This window comes from Heloderma suspectum, chromosome 3 (genome assembly GCF_057233095.1).
Source record: "Heloderma suspectum isolate Gila_16-S chromosome 3, 16-S_ref, whole genome shotgun sequence".
In the NCBI taxonomy this organism is placed as follows: Eukaryota; Metazoa; Chordata; class Lepidosauria; order Squamata; family Helodermatidae; genus Heloderma; species Heloderma suspectum.
Window position 1 is genome coordinate 76,849,578 of NC_139460.1, and position 20,204 is coordinate 76,869,781.

Consider the following 20,204-nt stretch of genomic DNA (forward strand, 5'->3'; position numbering starts at 1 on the left):
GTTGAGGGTGAAAGAGGAGAGTGCAAAAGCTGGTTTGAAACTCAACATTAAAAAAACTAAGATCATGTCATCTGGCCCTATCACTTCCTGGCATATAGAAGGGGAAGAAATGGAAGCAGTGACAGATTTTACTTTCTTGGGCTCCAAGATCACCACAGACGGTGACTGTAGCCATGAAATTAAAAGACGCTTGCTCCTTGGGAGGAAAGCTATGGCAAACCTAGACAGCATAGTAAGAAGCAGAGACATCACCTTGCCGACAAAGGTCCGTCTAATCAAAGCTATGGTTTTCCCAGTAGTAATGTATGGCTGTGAGAGCTGGACTATAAGGAAGGCTGAGCCCCGAAGAATTGATGCTTTCGAACTGTGGTGCTGGAGAAGACTCTTACGAGTCCCCTGGACTGCAAGGAGGTCAAATCAGTCCATCCTAAAGGAAATCAACCCTGAGTGCTCATTGGAAGGACAGATAATGAAGCTGAAGCTCCAATATTTTGGCCACCTAATGCGAAGACAAAACTCCCTGGAAAAGACCCTGATGCTGGGAAAGACTGAAGGCAAAAGGAGAAGGGGACGGCAGAGGATGAGATGGCTAGATAGCATCACAGATGCAATGAATATGAACTTGAGCACGCTCCGGGAGAGAGCGCAGGACAGGAAGGCCTGGCGTGCTATGGTCCATGGGGTCACGAAGAGTCGGACACGACTGAACGACTGAACAACAACAACAATGGCTGCCTGAGCACTGTGGCCCATAGTACTGGGAAGCAGGATGTCAGGAATGGAGTCAGGACATTACTGATACGCTCACACCACTGCAGAGATGTGAACCCAACTACACCCTTATCTGGACAGACATAGCCAGCCACAGTTATCCATGCTCTAATAATCTCTCATCTGGATTACTGCAATACATTATATGTGGTCTGGAAACGTCAGCTAATCCAAGATAGGGCAGCAAGAACGTTAACAGGGACTGGCCAACAAGATCACATTACGCCAGTCCTTTTCCAGCTGCACTGGCTGCCAGTCCATTTCCAGGCCTGGTTCAAAGTGCTGGTATTAACATTCAAAGCCCTAGATGGCATGGAGTCAGGTTATCTGAAGGATCGCTTCCTCCCATATGACCCTAAGATCGTCTTCCGGGTTCCTTTTCCATAAGACCCTGCCGAAGGCAGTGAGGCAGGTGGCTCCCGGGAAGAGGGCCTTTTCTGCTGTGCCGCACCGGCTGTGGAATGAGTTCCCTAGAGATATTCACCTGGCACCTACATTGTACTCCTTTCAGTGCCAGGTGAAGACCTTTTTATTTCCCCAGTATTTTAGCATTTTAGCTTCCTAGTGTTTTAGCTCTGGTGTTTTACATCTGTATTTTAAATATCTGTATTGCTGCTAGGTTTTATTCTGGTTGTGCTGTTATATTGTAGTTTTAAGCTTTCCCATGCTGCACTTTGTGGTTTTAATTTTTGTGAACAGCCCAGAGCACTTCAGCTATTGGGTGGTATAGAAACAAACAAACAAACAAACAAACCTACTCCAGTACAGAATAGCTCTGAGGAAAGAAGGTCATGGCACACTTTCAGAGCAGTCAGTGGGGCAGGATCAGCCCAGGTTGGGATGTATTTGTGTAAACCTGGAGTGTTTTTTTTGTTTTTTTTTTAAAGAAAGCTTGGTCAATGACCAGTGAGGTAGCAGTTTTTGGCTCAGCTATGCTTTCCAATAGCAGAATATCACTTTAACCGTGGAGGTGCAAGCCATTGCTGAGGCTGACAAATAGGAATAACTTGGCTTATTTTGCCTTCTATGGGCTGTGGACTGGCTGTTAAGCTGCATCTACCTTTATAAGACATGAGGTCATTCCTTAGTCACACCACTGGCAACATACTGGATGAGTAATGTGGATACTCAATTGATTCTAGATAAAGCGGGAACACTTAGCCTGGTATAGCATATTTAATGTGGATAACTTTACATTAATCACTCTTTATTTGCTTACATCCTATACTGTAACTGTTGAAAAATGAGGCTACAAGTAAACTGAAGCATCACCAAGTTGGGTTCCATTTTTAGTATTGAAGAGCTTTGAATATATTAGGTATATTACGAGAAATTAGTTCCCATTTTCATATTATGTAGAAGGCTTTTAGCAATGAATAACAATCAGATGAATGGATGCAAAAAGCAAAAAGCCAGCTAAGAGTTTAACAGCAACTAAAGCAAGATTTCTTTTTATGTCTACAATGCAACATATTCAGTGTAGGTATAAATATTTTAAAATTCAGAGGTGTGTATACTGCTGCACAGAGGGTTTTTTTTTCCTTTTGTATCTTGACCATGAAGTCTCAGTGAACAAGAAACCCATGGACCACTCTGCATCCATGCACAGGTCACCCTGACTGCCTTGCTGCCCATAAGTTGCTTGCAAGGAACTGGTGTGTGTGTGTGTGTGTGTGTGTGTGGGGGGGAATGAAAGGCCTCTGCAGGAATGTGGGAATTAATTGCACCCTTTTCTCAACATTCTCAGAACACTGCTTCTCACCCACCTGGTTGTACCTTCAAACGCAGATGCACACAGTAAATAACCTCAAATTCTTCTAATCTAGATCTCTTGTTCAGCTGGATAGGATGAAAGACTCAGTGGAATAAAATTTTATGTACTAGAACGGGCATGGGGAGACACTACAAGCTTGTAGGTGTACATTTATTTATTTATTTAATTTCATTTCTATACCACCCAGTAGCCGAAGCTCTCTGGGCGGTTCACAAAAATTAACTTTGATTTTTACTAGATGCCAACAGCCACCAATTAGAGCCAGGTGCAAAAACAGTGGTTTGTATTGAAGGTTGGAGCTGGGTTCCAAATGGTGGATTGAGGGTAGGGCTGGTGCAAAACACTGCACTGCCCGAGGTGGCTCTCTGCTGCCGCCTTCTCCTCCGGGGCTAGCCATAAATAGTTTTTGCAGCTGCAACAGTGGTGACAGTGTGAGTGCTCCCACGATTTCCAGGGCCATTTTGCATCTTAATGCCAGACTCTGGGGAATTGTCTCAAATACTCATTCTTTAATGGGTAACAAACTTTAAACAGTGTTTGCCACCATCAAAGCAAACTGGATCCTCGGGTCACCTCACCCACAATGCCTCACTCTGAGGAAAGACCACTTCCCCAGAATGAAGCATGGGTCTGTGCTTCAGACAGCCCTACAGGAGCATCATTACCCACTTTTCTGGAATAAACTGGTGGCAGCAGTGCTCTATGGTTTTCTGGCTGGGGGGCTGGTGGTGGAAGCAGCTACAGGTATGTGTGGTGGCAGCAGCACAGCGATGGGTAGCCCAGCATAGAGATGGGGGTGCCACCACCCTTTGCAATCTGCCACCTGAGCAAAGGCGCTCACCATGGCTCATGGTTGGGCCAGCCCTGCTTAAAGATGGAGCCAGTGACCTACTACACCTCATGTATAGGAGTTATATACAGGACGATCTGAATGTCTGCATGACTTACTGTAGATCAGGGACTCATAATGGCCAAATTTAGAAAAATAAAGCCTTTTTGTTGTTGATATTGTTAAACAATTGGAAGTCAGAAATCCTTGCTGATCTACTGCAAATCATCCAGTGATCTATCATAGATCCAAATTTACTTCTGCCCATTGCTTTACTTTTGTTTTCATAGATACAACATGCCCCCCACCTTACACTCTGCCAATCTCAGTTTGTATTAAAGGAAATAAAATGGCTTCTTCTGTTGCATGTATATCACTAGATTCTTCAACAGCTCTTTACTTTTGGAGGAGAGATCACTGGAGACTTGTGGCATTTTTGAAAGTAGAGGATCAGATAACCAATTTAATGTAACTTCAGGGTGTGGTGTCCCCTCCCACCCTTGCAACATAGGAGTGGATAACCTTATGTGGTTAAAAGAACCTTATTTCACTCTACACTCAGTTCCTCTGGGCACTAAGATGACTGTGCAGTTGTTTTTAATGCCACTTTAGCAAGCATTTACATCTCCGCCAAAACCATTAACACCTCATTAACACATCATCCCATGTGGTTTCAGTCCAAGAGTATAACTGTCAGAAGTTAGAGCTATTGCTTTGCTTAAGCTCTGTTGCAAGGTAGGGTCTTGTTAAAAGAATCAGAGACCAACAGAACCTAAATAGAGGCACCTAAAATAGCTAGAAAACTGTGAGACCCTTGGGAAATTGGGGAAATATGCTCCTTGAATAAGCCTCGGCTTACAAAAAATATTCCAGTGCGCTAACATGAAAGTAAGAGCTGGGTGCATGTCAGTTGGGAAACTGGGAAGCTTGAATGGTGCTGTTGTTCGGTGTCATGCTTGTTGTTACAATAGTATAAATAAAAAAATAGACTAAATATTGCCCAGCAAATCTTCATAACAATCAATCTAGATGGGAAAATAAAGGAACAGAAGAAAGGACTATGGCTAATTCTGACATTCTTCAATCTTCAGTTACCTTTTAGAAAACCTCTCAGAAGAAATTACACACTTTTTTTGTCTGGTATGTGGAAGGAACACCAAAGTTATCCCTGTCTATGGGAAATAGTGCTTTATTGTCTATTTCTTATATGAGTGTTAGGATGCATTGCTTGATAGCACCAGAATCAAAGAGAGAGGCTGAATATTTATGGTTCATTTTCATTAGAGCTGATCTAAGCTTCTTTACCAGAAACACAGCTGCTGCAGTTCCACAATTAAATGCCGACTGAATGCAATGCAAGTTTTGTATGATCCCTGAACATCCATATTGCTGAGTTTGAAGATTTTGCAATGTCAAACTCTTGAGGCATTACACATCCATGAAAAAACGTCAGAGTGACATGGACTAAATCCTGACACTGCTTTATCTTATGGCTCTCTGTGAAAGATCAACAGTGACAAAAGCATTCTGAAATAAAGTTTGTGAGGAAAAACAACATGGCTTAAACAGAGTAAAGGAAAGGATGAAAATTACCCATATACACAGTGTGCAGCTGAGACCAGCCATTCATTGCTGACAAGGGAAGCGCCACAAATTAGCCTGGAATTGAAATGTAGTGAGACCATCCAAGGCCAAGCACCTTCTTGAGCATCAGAGCCACCAACAATTCTCGTGCTGTGCTTCTGAGTAATCAGTCTTTTGCCACATGCTATGGGGAAAAGAAAAGGTTAAAATTAAAAGTGTGTCCAGAGTAGAATTAGGTGGCTGACCTTCCTCAGTGATGGGAGATTGGTTTGGATTGAATTGTCATCATTTTCTTTTAATTAGAAAGCTTTTTAATGTCTTAAATAATAAAGCTATTATTTATCTCAACGTTATTATTTATTTTATTTATTAATTTGCAAGGTTTATGTTCCACTCTACACCCAACAGGATTTTCGAGTGCTAAACAATAAAAAGAAGCAAACAGTATCAAAATACAACATTAAAATACATAAAGTCAGCTTATAACAATACAACCATGGCTGGTCAACCAGGGAAGGCTTGTTTAAATAGAAATGTCTTCAGCAGGCACCAAAAACAAAACAATGTTGGTTCTTGCCTGAAATCAGCATGCAGGGAGGTCCACCAAGAGGGAGCCAGTCCACTGAAGACTCCACTCCAAATGGACTTCAAACAGATTGCATGTCTATAGAGAACCACCAAAAGTGCCTAATCTGATGACTAGGGATGTACGGCTTGTGTAAAATGCATTCTGTCTGTGTTTCGCAGACTGTCAGGTGCCTTTCATTCCGTTGTCCGTCCATCAACAGAATCAGATTTTTTTAAGTTTCCAAATTTGCAGAAATTCACATTTGTGAAAATGTGCAAATTCCACCAAAATGTGCATTTTTATGCTTTAGCCTATAGGAGAAATGTACATTTCTGGCCAGGTTTTTCTTTTTATAATTTTTGCATATTTTTCTATGACAAAAATAACGCAAAGTTCAGGAAAGTTAGAAAAACAGTCTGCAAGTCCACAGAATCTACCCTACAGGGGGAAAGCCCATCTGCTGCAGAATCCGTGGGTTGGATTTATAAAAACCCAAACTCATTTGGTTCCATTGTAAATTTCCCTGACATCCCTACTGATGACCTCAGTAACTGGCCTTCATGGATCACTGCCTTGTTGTGGTGAAGGGGCTTGCGTAACTCAGTGAAGCTGTAAGCTATGCCGTGCAGGGCCACCCAAGACGGACAGGTCATGGCGGAGAGTTCTGACAAAATGTGGTCCACTGGAGAAGGAAATGGCAACCCACTCCAGTATTCTTGCCAAGAAAACCCCATGGAACGTATCACAAGGCTAAAAGATATGACGCCGGAAGATGAGCCCCTCAGGTCGGAAGGTGTCCAATATACTACTGGGGAAGAGCAGAGGGTATTTCCAAGTAGCACCAGAAAGAGTGAAGCGGCTGGGCCAAAGCCGAAAGGACGCTCAGCTGTGGATGTGTCTGGTGGTGAAAAGAAAATCCGATGCTGTAAAGAACAATATTGTTTAGGAACCTGGAATGTAAGAGCAATGAATCAAGGTAAGCTGGAGGTGGTCAAACATGAGATGGCAAGATTGAACATCGACATCTTGGGAATCAGTGAACTAAAATGGACAGGCATGGGCGAATTTAATTCAGGTGACCATCATATCTACTACTGTGGGCAAGAATCCCTTAGAAGAAATGGAGTAGCACTCATAGTCAATAAAAGGGTGGGAAAAGCAGTACTGGGGTACAATCTCAAACACAATAGAATGATCTCAGTACGAATCCAAGGCAAACCATTCAACATGACAGTAATTCAAGTCTATGCCCCAACCACTGAGGCCGAAGAGGCTGAGGTTGCTCGGTTCTATGAAGACCTACAACACCTTCTAGAACTAACACCAAAAAAAGATGTCCTCTTCATCATAGGGGATTGGAATGCTAAAGTAGGAAGTCAAAAAATCACCGGGATAACAGGCAAGCATGGCCTTGGTGTACAAAATGAAGCAGGACAAAAGCTAATAGAGTTTTGCCAAGAGAACACGCTGATCATAGCAAACACTCTTTTCCAACAGCACAAGAGACGACTGTACACATGGACATCACCAGATGGTCAATATCGAAATCAGATTGATTATGTCCTTTGCAGCCAAAGATGGAGAAGCTCTATACAGTCAGTAAAAACAAGACCTGGAGCTGACTGTGGCTCAGATCATGAGCTTCTTGTTGCAAAATTTCGGCTGAAATTGAAGAACGTAGGGAAAACCACTAAACCATTCAGGTATGACCTAAATCATATCCCTTATGAATATACAGTGGAGGTGAGGAATAGATTTCAGGGATTAGACCTGATAGACAGAGTGCTTGAGGAACTATGGACGGAGATCCGTAACATTGTTCAGGAGGCAGCAACAAAATCCATCCCAAAGAAAAAGAAATGCAAGAAAGCCAAGTGGCTGTCTGATGAGGCTTTACAAGTAGCTGAGGAAAGAAGGGAAGCGAAAAGCAAGGGAGAAAGGGGAAGATATATCCAACTGAATGCAGAGTTCCAGAGAATAGCAAGGAGAGACAAGAAGGCCTTCTTAAATGAACAATGCAAAGAAATGGAGGAAAACAACAGAATGGGAAAGACTAGAGATCTCTTCAAGAAAATTGGAGATCTCAAGGGAACGTTTTGTGCAAAGATGGGCATGATAAAGGACAAAGAAGGCAGGGACCTAACAGATGCAGATGAGATTAAGAAGAGGTGGAAAGAATACAGAGAAGAACTGTACAGGAAAGATCTGAATGTCCCTGATAGCCATGATAGTGTGGTCACTGAACTTGAGCTGGATATCCTAGAGAGTGAAGTCAAGTGGGCCTTAGGAAGCATTACTAACAACAAAGCTAGCGGAGATGACAGTATTCCAGCTGAGCTATTTAAAATCCTAAAAGATGATGCTGTTAAAGTGCTGCATTCAATATGCCAACAAATTTGGAACACTCAACAATGGCCGCAAGACTGGAAAAGATCAGTTTACATTCCAATTCCAAAGAAGGGCAACGCCAAAGAGTGTTCAAACTACCGCACAATTGTGGTCATTTCACATGCCAGCAAGGTGATGCTCAAAATCCTACAAGCTAGGCTTCAGCAGTATGTGAACCAAGAGCTACCGGAAGTACAGGCTGGGTTTCGAAGAGGCAGAGGAACTAGAGATCAAATCGCCAACATTCGCTGCATCATGGAGAAAGCAAGAGAATTCCAGAAAAACGTCTATTTCTGCTTCATTGACTATGCTGAAGCCTTTGATTGTGTGGATCACAACAAACTGTGGCAAATTATTAAAGTGATGGGAGTACCAGACCATCTTACCTGTCTCCTGAGAAACCTGTATGAGGGTCAAGAAGCAACAGTAAGAACCAGACATGGAACAACCGATTGGTTCAAAATTGGGAAAGGAGTACGACAAGGCTGCATATTGTCACCCTGCTTATTTAACTTATATGCAGAGTACATCATGAGAAACTCCGGGTTGGATGAATCAGAGGTCGGAATTAAGATTGCTGGGAGAATTATCAACAACCTCCGATATGCAGACGATACCACCCTAATGGCAGAAAGCGAAGAGGATCTAAAGAGCCTTTTGTTGAGGGTGAAAGAGAGTGCAAAAGCTGGTTTGAAACTCAACATTAAAAAAAACGAAGATCATGGCATCTGGCCCCATCACTTCCTGGCATATAGAAGGGGAAGAAATGGAAGCAGTGACAGATTTTATTTTCTTGGGCTCCAAGATCACTGCAGACGGTGACTGTAGCCATGAAATTAAAAGACGCTTGCTCCTTGGGAGGAAAGCTATGGCCAACCTAGACAGCATAGTAAGAAGCAGAGACATCACCTTGCCGACAAAGGTCCGTCTAACCAAAGGTATGGTTTTCCCAGTAGTAATGTATGGCTGTGAGAGCTGGACTATAAGGAAGGCTGAGCGCTGAAGAATCGATGCTTTCGAACTGTGGTGCTGGAGAAGACTCTTACGAGTCCCCTGGACTGCAAGGAGGTCCAATCAGTCCATCCTAAAGGAGATCAACCCTGACTGCTCATTGGAAGGACAGATACTGAAGCTGAAGCTCAAATATTTTGGCCACCTAATGCGAAGATAAAACTCTCCGGAAAAGACCCTGATGCTGGGAAAGACTGAAGGCAAAAGGAGAAGGGGATGGAAGAGGATGAGATGGCTAGATAGCATCACCAATGCAATGAATATGAACTTGAGCACGCTCCGGGAGAGAGCGCAGGACAGGAAGGCCTGGCGTGCTATGGTCCATGGGGTCACGAAGAGTCGGACACGACTGAACGACTGAACAACAACAACAACAACAAGGGAGAAGGTCCTCTCTCAAATATCCTAGCCCCAAGTTGCTTAGGGCTTTATACATCAGTAACAGAGCCTTAAACCTGGCCCAGTAGCAAAGAGGAAGCCAGTGCAGTTTCCTCAGCAAAGGAGTTACATGCTGAAAAGGAGCAGCTCTCAACATCAGCTGAGCTGCTCCATTCTGCATTACCTGCAGCTTCTGGACCAACCTTAAGGGAAGTTCCACACACAGCATGTTGCAATAATCTTGTCTTGACATTATAGTACCTGTACCACTGTGTCCAAGCTATGCCTGTCCAGGAAAGGAGGTAGCTGGCATACCAATCAAAGCTGGTAGAAGTCACTCCAATCTGCCATGGTCACTTGGGCATCCAGTAACAGAAATGGATCTAGGAGTACCCTCAGACTACAAACCTGATCTTTCAGAGGGAGTGCAACTCCATCCAGAACAGGAAATATGCTAATCTCCCAAATGTGGGAACCACTCACCCACAGAGCTTCTGTCTTGCCAGGATTCAGCTTCAGTTTATTGGCTCTCATCCAGCCCATCACCAAATCTGAGCACTGATCCAGGGCTTGCACAGCCTCACCTGATTCAGACGTCACAAGGAGATAGAGCTGTGTGTCATCAGCATACTTCTGGTGCTTTGCTCTAAATCCAATAATTACCACTCCCAGCAGCTTAATATAGATGTTAACATAGTGCCTCCAATGCCCAACCTATGAAGCCAGTCCAGGAGGATATCATGGTTGATGATATCAAAAGCCAATGAGAGATTGAGCAGAATTAACAGGGTTGCACTCCCCCTGTCCCTCTCTCAGTAATGGTTACCCATCAAGGTACAAGGTTCATTCAGTCTTGTAACCAAGCTGAAACCCAGATTGAAATGGGTCTAGGTATAGGATTACCTTCTCTTCTATGGACAGCTGTCTTCTCTAGCATTAGCAAGAGCAACCTTTCTTGAGTTTACAGATGTCAAAGACAGACATCTTTGGTAACTGCCCATAATAGTGAAACTTCTTTCCTTTGGAGAATCCACATAGTATGAGGCAGGATACCTTCTGGAAGCACTGAAATATCTTATGTGGGCTGCCTTTTGGTGCCTCAAGCTGAGCCAAGACAATGCTTTTAGCTTCTGTTATATCATCCTTATTCATGTTTAATGCAAAAAACGTACTGTTCCATATTGTGTGGTCACAGAAAGCATAGGTGGGCAGACGTTCTGTGTTGAACTTTTGATTTTTCATACACTTACGTTTATTGTTGCATTGCAGGTGCATCACCATATTATTGAGACACTGTACCCTAGAATGAGAGCACAGGTATTACATTTCAGCTTTTCATGGAACAGGGGGTAGGCAGGGAACATTTTTTTTAATTGAGGGCTGCATCCTTTTGGAGCCAGTGGTGAACAACAGTGAATCCAGCTGTGGGCAGGGCCAGAGCCAGAATTGGGTAGGAACTCCCCTTTTCTCCCTCTCTTTTATGCTGTCCCCATTTTCCCCACCCTCTCCTCCCTCCCCCTTTTGTTTTCACCCAGCGGGCTGCCCAGGGGAGGGACAGATCAGTCTTGCCAGAGGTCTGAGCTGATCACTTGCAGAAGAGTTTTGAAAATAGGCTGAGAGCAACATGAAAGTTGAACATTTAGGATTGCAAGGAAGTTTATTCAAAACAGACCTCCTTATCTGTTGGAAGACTATACAGTTAGTGATATAGTGCTGCTCAGTGGATGGATTTCACATTAGATTAAAACTGTGCATTAATTATTATCTGAACAATTTTTCTGGAGAAGCTACAAAAGCAAAAAACAACAACAACCAGCCTCTCCCGAGCTCTGCACTTCCATAATCATGAATCTGAGGGAAGATGTGCATATGAGAATGCTCAGCAGTCTACCTAGTAACAAAGCAATATTTCTTTCTTATATGTTCACACAGTTATTTGCCACTAGAGATCAGTGTGACCAAAGATTTCAAAATGTTAGCTTGATAGAAAGCAATAGCTACTTTCATAGATATAACTCTGTTTTTGCCAGGTCTATCTTAGCTTTGTTCAGAAGCTTCAGAAATATTTGGCCAAGAAAAAAAGACAGAATCCAGAACAGAGCACAGATAAAAACGACTGGTATTTCTGTGAAGAATACCAGGCTTGAGGAATATTTCATTAGCCTACAATTCATCTGAGCCCTAGAGGCTGTATTTGTGCCAAAAGTTAACACATCATAGATCAGCCAAGTATAATAATGCATCATAGATGAAAGGTGGCAGATAAATACAACACAACCACACAAAAGAGAAATAGAGCAGTGCTTCTTTACAATTTCTCATGGCTTTATTAATTGAGAACATACATTTTTATTTTCCTGAAATTCATAATGGTATGGGAATCTTATGATCTTATCTTCAAGTCTACTTCAGATGTTACTGCTAGAAAACAGAATCTCCTGAGCTTCTCTCCATACAGTCACCTGTTTATGTGATGTTGCATCACTTTGGTTTAGGTTGACTAACCAAGGATTCTAAGGTCTCCATATGAGGAATACCATTTCCATAAAGAGAGTTTTTCTTGCATGCTTAGAATAGGTCTGAATCTCATGGTGCCACTTCACCTAAATACTTAATAGTGATGGAAAATGCCCACTGATTAATCCTTCTCACTAATGTTCTAGTTTTGCACAGGTGACACCGGGCAGGGCACTTCCAAATGAGCGATTCCCCCACACAGTTTATGAATTGGTAGTGTTCTGTGCCAGACTGTATCATGGTGGCACTGTACTGGTGGTATGCATATGTAGCCAGCAGAAATTCTGATGAACACAGTCATGTTGTCTGAACGCAGCCAGGTTGGCTTGTTAACCATGTAATATGGATTATTTTTCTCAACAAGAAAACCCATGGTTTGTTGTTGTTGCTGTTGTTCAGGGTGGTTAACAAGCCACACTACATGGTTAACAAGCCACCCTGGCTGCATTCAGACAACACAAGAACCCACCCTGTGGAAAATGTGCTGCAGTCAGACAACACATTAACCCACTCTTCAGCAAACAACCCACACTCAACCACTGAGTGTGGGTTAGCATGTTGTGTGAACAACCCCAGTGATTGAAAAGATGTAGTGCTGTGAAAGTAAAACTTAATGCTAGTTGTATCTCAGTACATCTGTATACAGATACATCTCTCTAAACCAGGGTTGGGAAGCTTGTGGCCCTCAGCCCTAGCCTACAACTATGCTGGCTAGGACTGATGGGAGTTGTAGGTCCAAACATCTGGAGGGCCATATATTGCCCACCCCTGCCCTACATGATCACAAACAAGGCTAAAAATGACCCAGGGATACTCACAGGTAAGAGATAAGTCAATAGGGATGGTGCAAGTGCCCGATTTCATCTGGGAATCTGGCAGAACCGCGCCTGCCTGCACCCCTGAGTCCTGCTTGCCGAGCCCCTGCCCCCACTTGTCCCATGCCTGCACTCAGCAAATGGCCTGCACTCATCCTGGCAGCCTTGTTGAGCTTTGCGGTCACCATTTTTTGAGAAATAAAATGGCAGTCACAAAAATGCGCTTATTTGTGTATGCACGAAAATGCGCATTTTGCGAATGTGCATATTCACGTATGCAAAAATGCACATTTTGCGAATGCGCATTTTTCACTCATGCGCAAATGTGCATATTTTGTGATCACCATTTAATTTTTCAAAAAATGGCAACCATGGAGCTTGACGAGGCCGCTGGGGTGAGTGTGGGCTGCTCACCAAGAGTGAGAGTTTTGGTTTAGAAGGTGTTCATGGAGCTGGCCACAACCTGTTGACAATTTTTTAGTCATAAAATGTGAAAGGATCATGTGTTCAACAAAATTTAAAGAAAAAAATGTAAGTACATGCTAAACATAACTTCAGTTGATCATCCTCGTCCTCATTATCTTCAAATACTTACCTTGGTGCTAGTATTAAGCTGTTGACTGCTTTTCTAACTTCTATAAAAGGCCCAGTCCCATCAAACAAAACAGGAAATGATCTATTCACATTCCTACAAGGGAAAACAGTGCTTGGGATATATCCTTTCAAACAATAATTAAAACAGTCTAAAAACAACTATGCTGAAGACGAAACGTACTATGGTATAGTAATATAAGAGTGGCTTTGAGGGCAATCCTATGCATGTTTAGACAGAAAAAAAGTCCTACAACTCCTAGCATTCCCCAGCCATGGGAGTTGTTATAGGGAGTTGTAGGTCTTTTCCTGTCTAAACATGCATAGAATTGTGCCCTTTCTTAAGGCATTTTCCTTTTTCAGACCCATCAATGGGTTTCTAGCTCTCCACTAAGAAATCTCCTTTTAGACACACTTCACACAAAGACTGTCTTAGACAAGCACTCATATGAAGAAGTGTGGAGTGTAAACTGAACAATCAGAATATGGTCACCAATAATTCCTGTGACTCCAATGACACTTTGCCCAACCACAAAATGCCACCACATGGAAAGAAATCCTGTATCTACCTCTGCGTGTTGCCTTTTCTGGACTGGGACTGTAAATGAACTTGCCAGACAGGTGGTCAGAGCAGTTAGTTTGGAGAAGTCAAGGGAATAAATCCAGTTACTAAATGTAGGTGAAAGGCAGGAGCATTAATCTCTTCTGCACTGTGCCCACAGCCCCAATCCAGGAAGTGGACTTATGCAAGCAGCCCCAAAGGGCTGAATACTTTGATCCAGCCATGGGAACTTCGCATATTGCGACCAATTGGCAAGTATACTTCCTGATTCAACAAAGGAATTTTTGTGATAATAAAACCTGCTTCTGTACATAGTTCAGGCTTTTTGGACCAGGACAAAAGTATATAGTTCTTCATGGAACCTGAAATTACCTCCTAACTCCACTCTAGCTTATATATGCTGATGTGCTTTAATTTGAGAAATATGGCTGGTGTTCTTAAGGACTTCAATTTTACCTACTACTAACTTAAGCCAAATCTAATTTTAGGAGTTCCAGATGTAAGTTCAAACATGATTTGCTCTGGCATACTGTGCTAGCAATTCTCAGTAGGTCTCCTCCTACCCATTGGGATAAAATATTGAGGAAAAGAAAATATAGGCCAAATATCAGCAGAACTCCAGACTGCAAGTTATAATAAAACACACAGAAGCGACTGGGCAATTGGCAGAATATCCTGGAGGTTTAAAACAAGGCTAGCTAAAGCAAGTGTGGAAATACTGCTGGACAATAATCTAACACTTGGCAGGAAGATGGACTAAATGACCTAACAGGTCTTTTTAACCTCTGTTTTCTTTGATTTTATGATTGCCTTTGCTCTTGCCACTTTAGAGAAGTGTGTGGAACCAGCAGGATCTGCACAGAGATTTGAGGTGAGGGGATGTAAGGATGTGGTTGAACACAATACATCCCTTCATATGAGAATATAATGTAGTCATCTTCCCCAGTATTTCAAGCAATGGGGATGCTGTAGGCAGTTAACTGAAGCACACACACTGCGCTAAAGCTGGGCTTAGTTTCTCCTTCTTTTAAGATGGTCATTTTTACACACTGTTTCTCAAGTCATTATCAAGAAGGAGGATGCTGAGCACACGCAGCCCCTCTGATTTACTTCTCTGTGACACTGCGGGAAGACCGGACGCTTCGAATTTCATCAGCAGTTAGTCTTTTTCCTCCAGAAAGGGGTAGGTAGAAAGCAAATCACCCCCTAAATCTTGACTGAAAAAGTGACGTTCTTTAAAAGATCTGCCTGGCTGCTTCAAAAGCTGCTGCTGCTCAGTTTGGTTTCCCCTGTTTTCAGCGCCCCTACTGAGATAGGGCAGAATAAAGCCAAAGCGGAATACTTGTAGGTCTTATTGGTTTTAGTGGGAGAGTTACAATGTGCTTCTACTGGACAATCCTTGTCATCACTAGTGACAAATGACACATGTTGTTGTTGCCATTGCTGCTGTTGTTGATGATATTATTATTACAGTAGCAGTAGCAGCAGTATTGCTGACCCCATGTGGCATCATTCTGTACTGTTCTTAAAAATAGCTTTACCAACTTCCAAAAGGGCAGGAAGGAGGAAGGAGGTGGAGTGCTTTGGCTGAAACAGGTTTTCAGAACTATCCAGAATTTGTTATGCAAGCTTCGGTTATTTGTACTAAAGCTTTTGGAACCTAAACTCCTGAGCCCTGCAATACACAGTCAAGCACAAGTCTGGGACTTTACAGTATGTGCACTCGTAGTGTTCCTCCTGCACCCCTACTATTCCTCTCAAAGTAGCCACTGCACCTTCAGAAAAGTGCCCTGGTGGAAGAATGAGGAGAAAATATGGTATTCTTCCACTAAAAATGATTCCAGACCCTTTCAAATGTGTGCACTGGATAACCACACATCAGCACACCACCTTTATAGAGTTGGCGATACCCACTGCTATGCACAACACAATATACAACTGAGGTCAGGAGCAACACTTATTAAATAGTCTTACTTACCCTAGTCCCAACCAGTGGCAGATACTGCTTGACGATTGTTCAGTACAGCCATCTGCACAAGCTGTATGCCATTTATTCTCAACCTTGAACTGGACCAACCCATTGAACGTGAGAGAACCATTGACCAAGCGTACTGTTGGCAAAACAACAGTCAGAAGTAAATACTGACAGTAAGGCATAGAATCTAGGTCATTTCTAGTCATAGAGAAGCTGTACAGGCTCAACTTCCATTATCCTAAGCAAGAGTGGGAAAAGGGAGTATGACTTGTACTGCCACTCTTTGCCCCCCCCCCTTGTTTAGAAAACCATTCTGAAGCCAGACCTTTTTGAGGGACGATGTTTGAACCAACACTATTCTAACATGTGTCGTTCAACTGTACCCCACCAGTGTGGTTGGTTGACACTGCTCTCTTGTTGCTCTGATTGGGATCCATGCAAAAGCCACCAACCATGGGGTTCCTGTAACAGCACGTTCAGCATACTACAGAAGAGACACTCGAGTGCCTCAGGGGCCGCATCACCTGAAGATGGTCTCAGGAGCACACTGACCTGCTTCACATGATCGCCTTACTGGATGACAAGGGAGCAACTAGAAAGCCAGCACAACAGTCAGAGTGCATGCAAAGGAGGTCTCTCATCCTACTATTTAGGTATTACAGCGACTGGCTCCAATTATAATCCTATCAGATCAAACATCAGCATATAAAGCACTTTCCTTTTTCGGATTTCCAACCTTTGGTGGAAATTATTGCAAAACTTTTCCACATGTTTCTTTTTAAAGTATGTGATGTATGTTTGTGATTTATAAACTGCCCATCCAACACAGATTAGGGCCAGGTTATCTGAAGGATCACCTCCTCCCATATGTGCCTGCCCAGACCCTAAGATCATCTTCAGTGGTCCTTCTCCATGAGCCCCTGCCAAAGGAAGTGAGGCAGGTGACTACCAGGAAGAGGGCCTTTTCTGCTGCAGCACCCTGGTTGGGGAATGAGCTCCCTAGAGAGATTTGCCTGGCACCTACGTTGTATACCTTCCAGCACCAGATGAAGACCTTTTTATTCTCCCAGGCATTTAGCTTCCTAGTCTTTTAGCTTTGGTGTTTTAAATCTGAATTTTAAATCTCTGCATTGCTGCTAGGTTTTGTTCCGGTTGTATTGTTATACTGTGGTTTTAATGCTTTTATATTTTATATTGTTTTATCCTGTGCTCTTTGGTTTTAATTTTTGTGAACCGCCCAGAGAGCTTCAGCTACTGGACGGTATAGAAATGAAATGAATGAATGAATAAATAAATAAATAAAATTGAGTCCCTGTTCCCTGAATCACTTTTCAACTGACCAGGAGTGCTTTTGTCTTGTCTGGATTAAGATTCTGTATGCGTGCGTTCTCCCCGGTAAGCTGGAATTTAGTTTCTGTTTCAAAAATTAGGAATAAAGAAAACTCCTCCACCCACCACTCCACTAAATATAGCAGGATAAGATGTATTCAGAACCATATTTTGCCTCTGGATGTGTATACTACTAATGATGGATACCTGCCAACACATATCTAAGGGTTTCAGTGCTAACAGTTATGATTTATCTAACATAAGACAAGGAAATATCCCTCCAAATCTAAACATCCACCCCAGAAACCATTGTGTCAGACAGCACTTTGTAAGAGCAATCCTGTTCCTTTTTTTACCAGACCCCAGCATCATTTTAACATCAATTCTGCATATAAATGGTTGTACAGAGACCATTATTTCTGTTTTATGTGAAACAGAGCTTTGTATGGAACATTTAATTTTGGAAATAACTACCTCCACAGATGGTGCTATGACAACAGCTGTCATTGTTGTCAAAGTAACCCGCATATATGTTGTGAAACAGTTGAAATGCTATTCTCCACAGCTGTTTTATGCTCCTGTCAAACACTTCTGTCAAGCTTACCCTTGATCCTAAACTCATTTCCTTGAAAGTAAGCTTAAGAATTGAGTCCAAGGCATGCCTTTTGAGCGCATGTTGAAGAGAATAAATAGGACTTTGCACAGGAAGGAACTCCATAGTTCCCATGCGCATATGGATGCCCCACATCATAATGAGTATGTTTCTGTTCGAGATATTCAGTCTTCAGTCCTAAACAGTTTCTTCTTTCATTCCAAAGGAAACAGAGCTGCACAAGCATTCTAAACAAAACCACATGCAGACCCTCCTGTTTCTGAAAAAATGAACAGAGCAGCCTCCATTCAAAAGATTTGTTTTTTATTTACTTTATTTACAATATTTATATACCACTCCACTTCAAAAGATTTTGGAGCAGTGATCATGTTCACCCTCTGGAACAGAGCATAAAAACTCAGATAGCATGAGTGCATACATACAGTGTACCTTTGAGTCTTCACTTTATACCCTCAGTCTGATATAAAGATCCTGTGTGTATGTAACACAGTGTAGTAACATTGCATACACTTTGATCTAGATTCTTAGCCTGTGTAAACGCTTCAGTTGTGTCAATGGAACACGGCTACATTGATCTATGGGTAGCCCAATTCCATGAAGACAGGGTTTCTCATACTGCTACCACAAAAGCCTATTACTGGCAAGCAGGGCAGTGCCAATGTGGAGCAGAACATCCTTGCAACTGCATCCTTGCCAACTTCTGTCATCAAGTTTCTGTGGCAGTGGCCCTTCAGATACCCACTGGGGAAGGGTGGTTAGGCTAACCATGGGGCACGGTGGTTACCGCTAACCACTGCAAGTGGTACCGCCACACGTGCAGGGTACCATGTTCCACAACGTGGTTAGACTAACCATTCTTTAACCTCCCTCCCTCCCTCCCTCCTCCCTCCGGAACCCACAGTCCTCTGGATGGGCAGCCTAGCATCCCAGCGGCCTTTGTGCTGTCAGCCATTTTGGTGCTTGGTGCTGCTGGCCATTTTGGTGCTTGGTGGCTACTCCTTTTTTGGCCACTCTTGCCATGGAGCTCTATGGCAGCTATGGAGGCTGTTCAGACATCATGCTAAGCCATGATAGAGCCCATCAACCATCTTGCAGCAAGTGGTTAGTGAACGTGGTTATTCCGTGGTTAATAAACCACCATGGTTGGGATAGATGCCTGTTCAGACATCACACTAAGCCAACATAGTTAGGTCAAAACTCCTAACCATCATGGCTTAGCGTTATGTCTGAACAAGGCCAATATCTTTGCCTGATCCTGTATAATGGTCTACTGGCATAGCAGCTCATAGTCCTTGGCCAGAAGACAGTTAAACTTTCATAATGAAGTATGATGATATATTTTCTCCTGACCATCTAATTAGTGACCTCTAGCCTGGAGTAGAGTGGAGAAAGGGTTTCTTAGTTCTTCCTGTGTTTCTTTAATTTTTGAGGGATGGTAGATATTCCATTACACTTGTCCAGGCAAGAGTTATTATGTCATCACCAAGCAAGACAACACAGCTGCTGAAGAAAACCAATGACAGGCATATTGTTCTTTCACCTCACCACACTTATGCAAACTGGATGGCTTTAAAAGGGGATTGGCCAAATTCATGGAGGTTAAGGCTACTAATGGCTACTAGTCAAAATGGCTACATACCACCTCCAGTATTAGAGGCATATGCCTATGTACACCAGTTGCTGGGGAACATGGGTGGGAGGGTGTTGTTGCACTCATGTCCTGCTTGTGGGTTTCCTATGGGCCAATGTGTGAACTGAATGCTGGACTAGATGGATCTTATATTCTTATATATCAGATGTTTATTCATGAACTTTTTTGCTTATTCAGAAATGTTCCATGTATTAGAAGCAGGTTGCTGGTTTTGGGTTTATGAGGAAAATATTTACCACAGTCTGCTTCATCGTAATTATCTTTACAGTGCTGTGATTGGTCACACAGGAAAACCAGTGGTATGCATTCTCCACTTCCACACTGATAATAATTGGATCCACAGGGAACTGTAAAAGGAAAAAAAGTATATATATTTACTATAGGCCATTAAGGATATAAAAATGTAAATACTACCCTGGATTGATATTCTACTCAGGTAATGTATTTTTAATTAATTTTTTCAATGAACCAAATTTTGAAGTAAGTTGTGCTGATTTTCTGGTGTCCATTGTATAAAGGCATTCATATATATATATTTGTGCAAGTAATCTCATCTGATCAAATATGATAAAATTCATATTTTATATTGTTTTATGCTGTGCTTTGTGGTTTTAATTTTGTGAACTGCCCAGGCAGCTTCGGCTATTGGGCAGTATAAAAACGAAATGAAATGAATGAATGAATAAATAAAGGCTTAAACATTGACTATAATTAATGGTGTGTTCTTCTTAAGAGGTACAAGATTACACTGAGGGCCAAATGACACCTTAGCAATATCTACTGTTAGCCCAACAGATGACTCTTCATTCCTATGTTCTTGGGAGGTGGTGATTTACAGCAAAGAAATA

General features: G+C 42.5%; 1 protein-coding gene across 1 annotated transcript in view; it reads right to left on the reverse strand.

Moving 5' to 3' along the window:
* Window positions 1-20,204, reverse strand: part of TMPRSS15 (transmembrane serine protease 15) — a 107,926-nt gene that overhangs the window by 15,242 nt on the left and 72,480 nt on the right. Inside the window, exons 18-22 of the mRNA XM_084841709.1 lie at window positions 19,593-19,703; window positions 15,767-15,899; window positions 13,231-13,323; window positions 10,554-10,603; window positions 4,968-5,142 (exon numbers count right to left, since the gene is read on the reverse strand). Of these exons, the coding sequence (XP_084697835.1) occupies window positions 4,968-5,142; window positions 10,554-10,603; window positions 13,231-13,323; window positions 15,767-15,899; window positions 19,593-19,703 (562 nt within the window). The remainder of the gene's footprint in view (window positions 1-4,967; window positions 5,143-10,553; window positions 10,604-13,230; window positions 13,324-15,766; window positions 15,900-19,592; window positions 19,704-20,204) is intronic.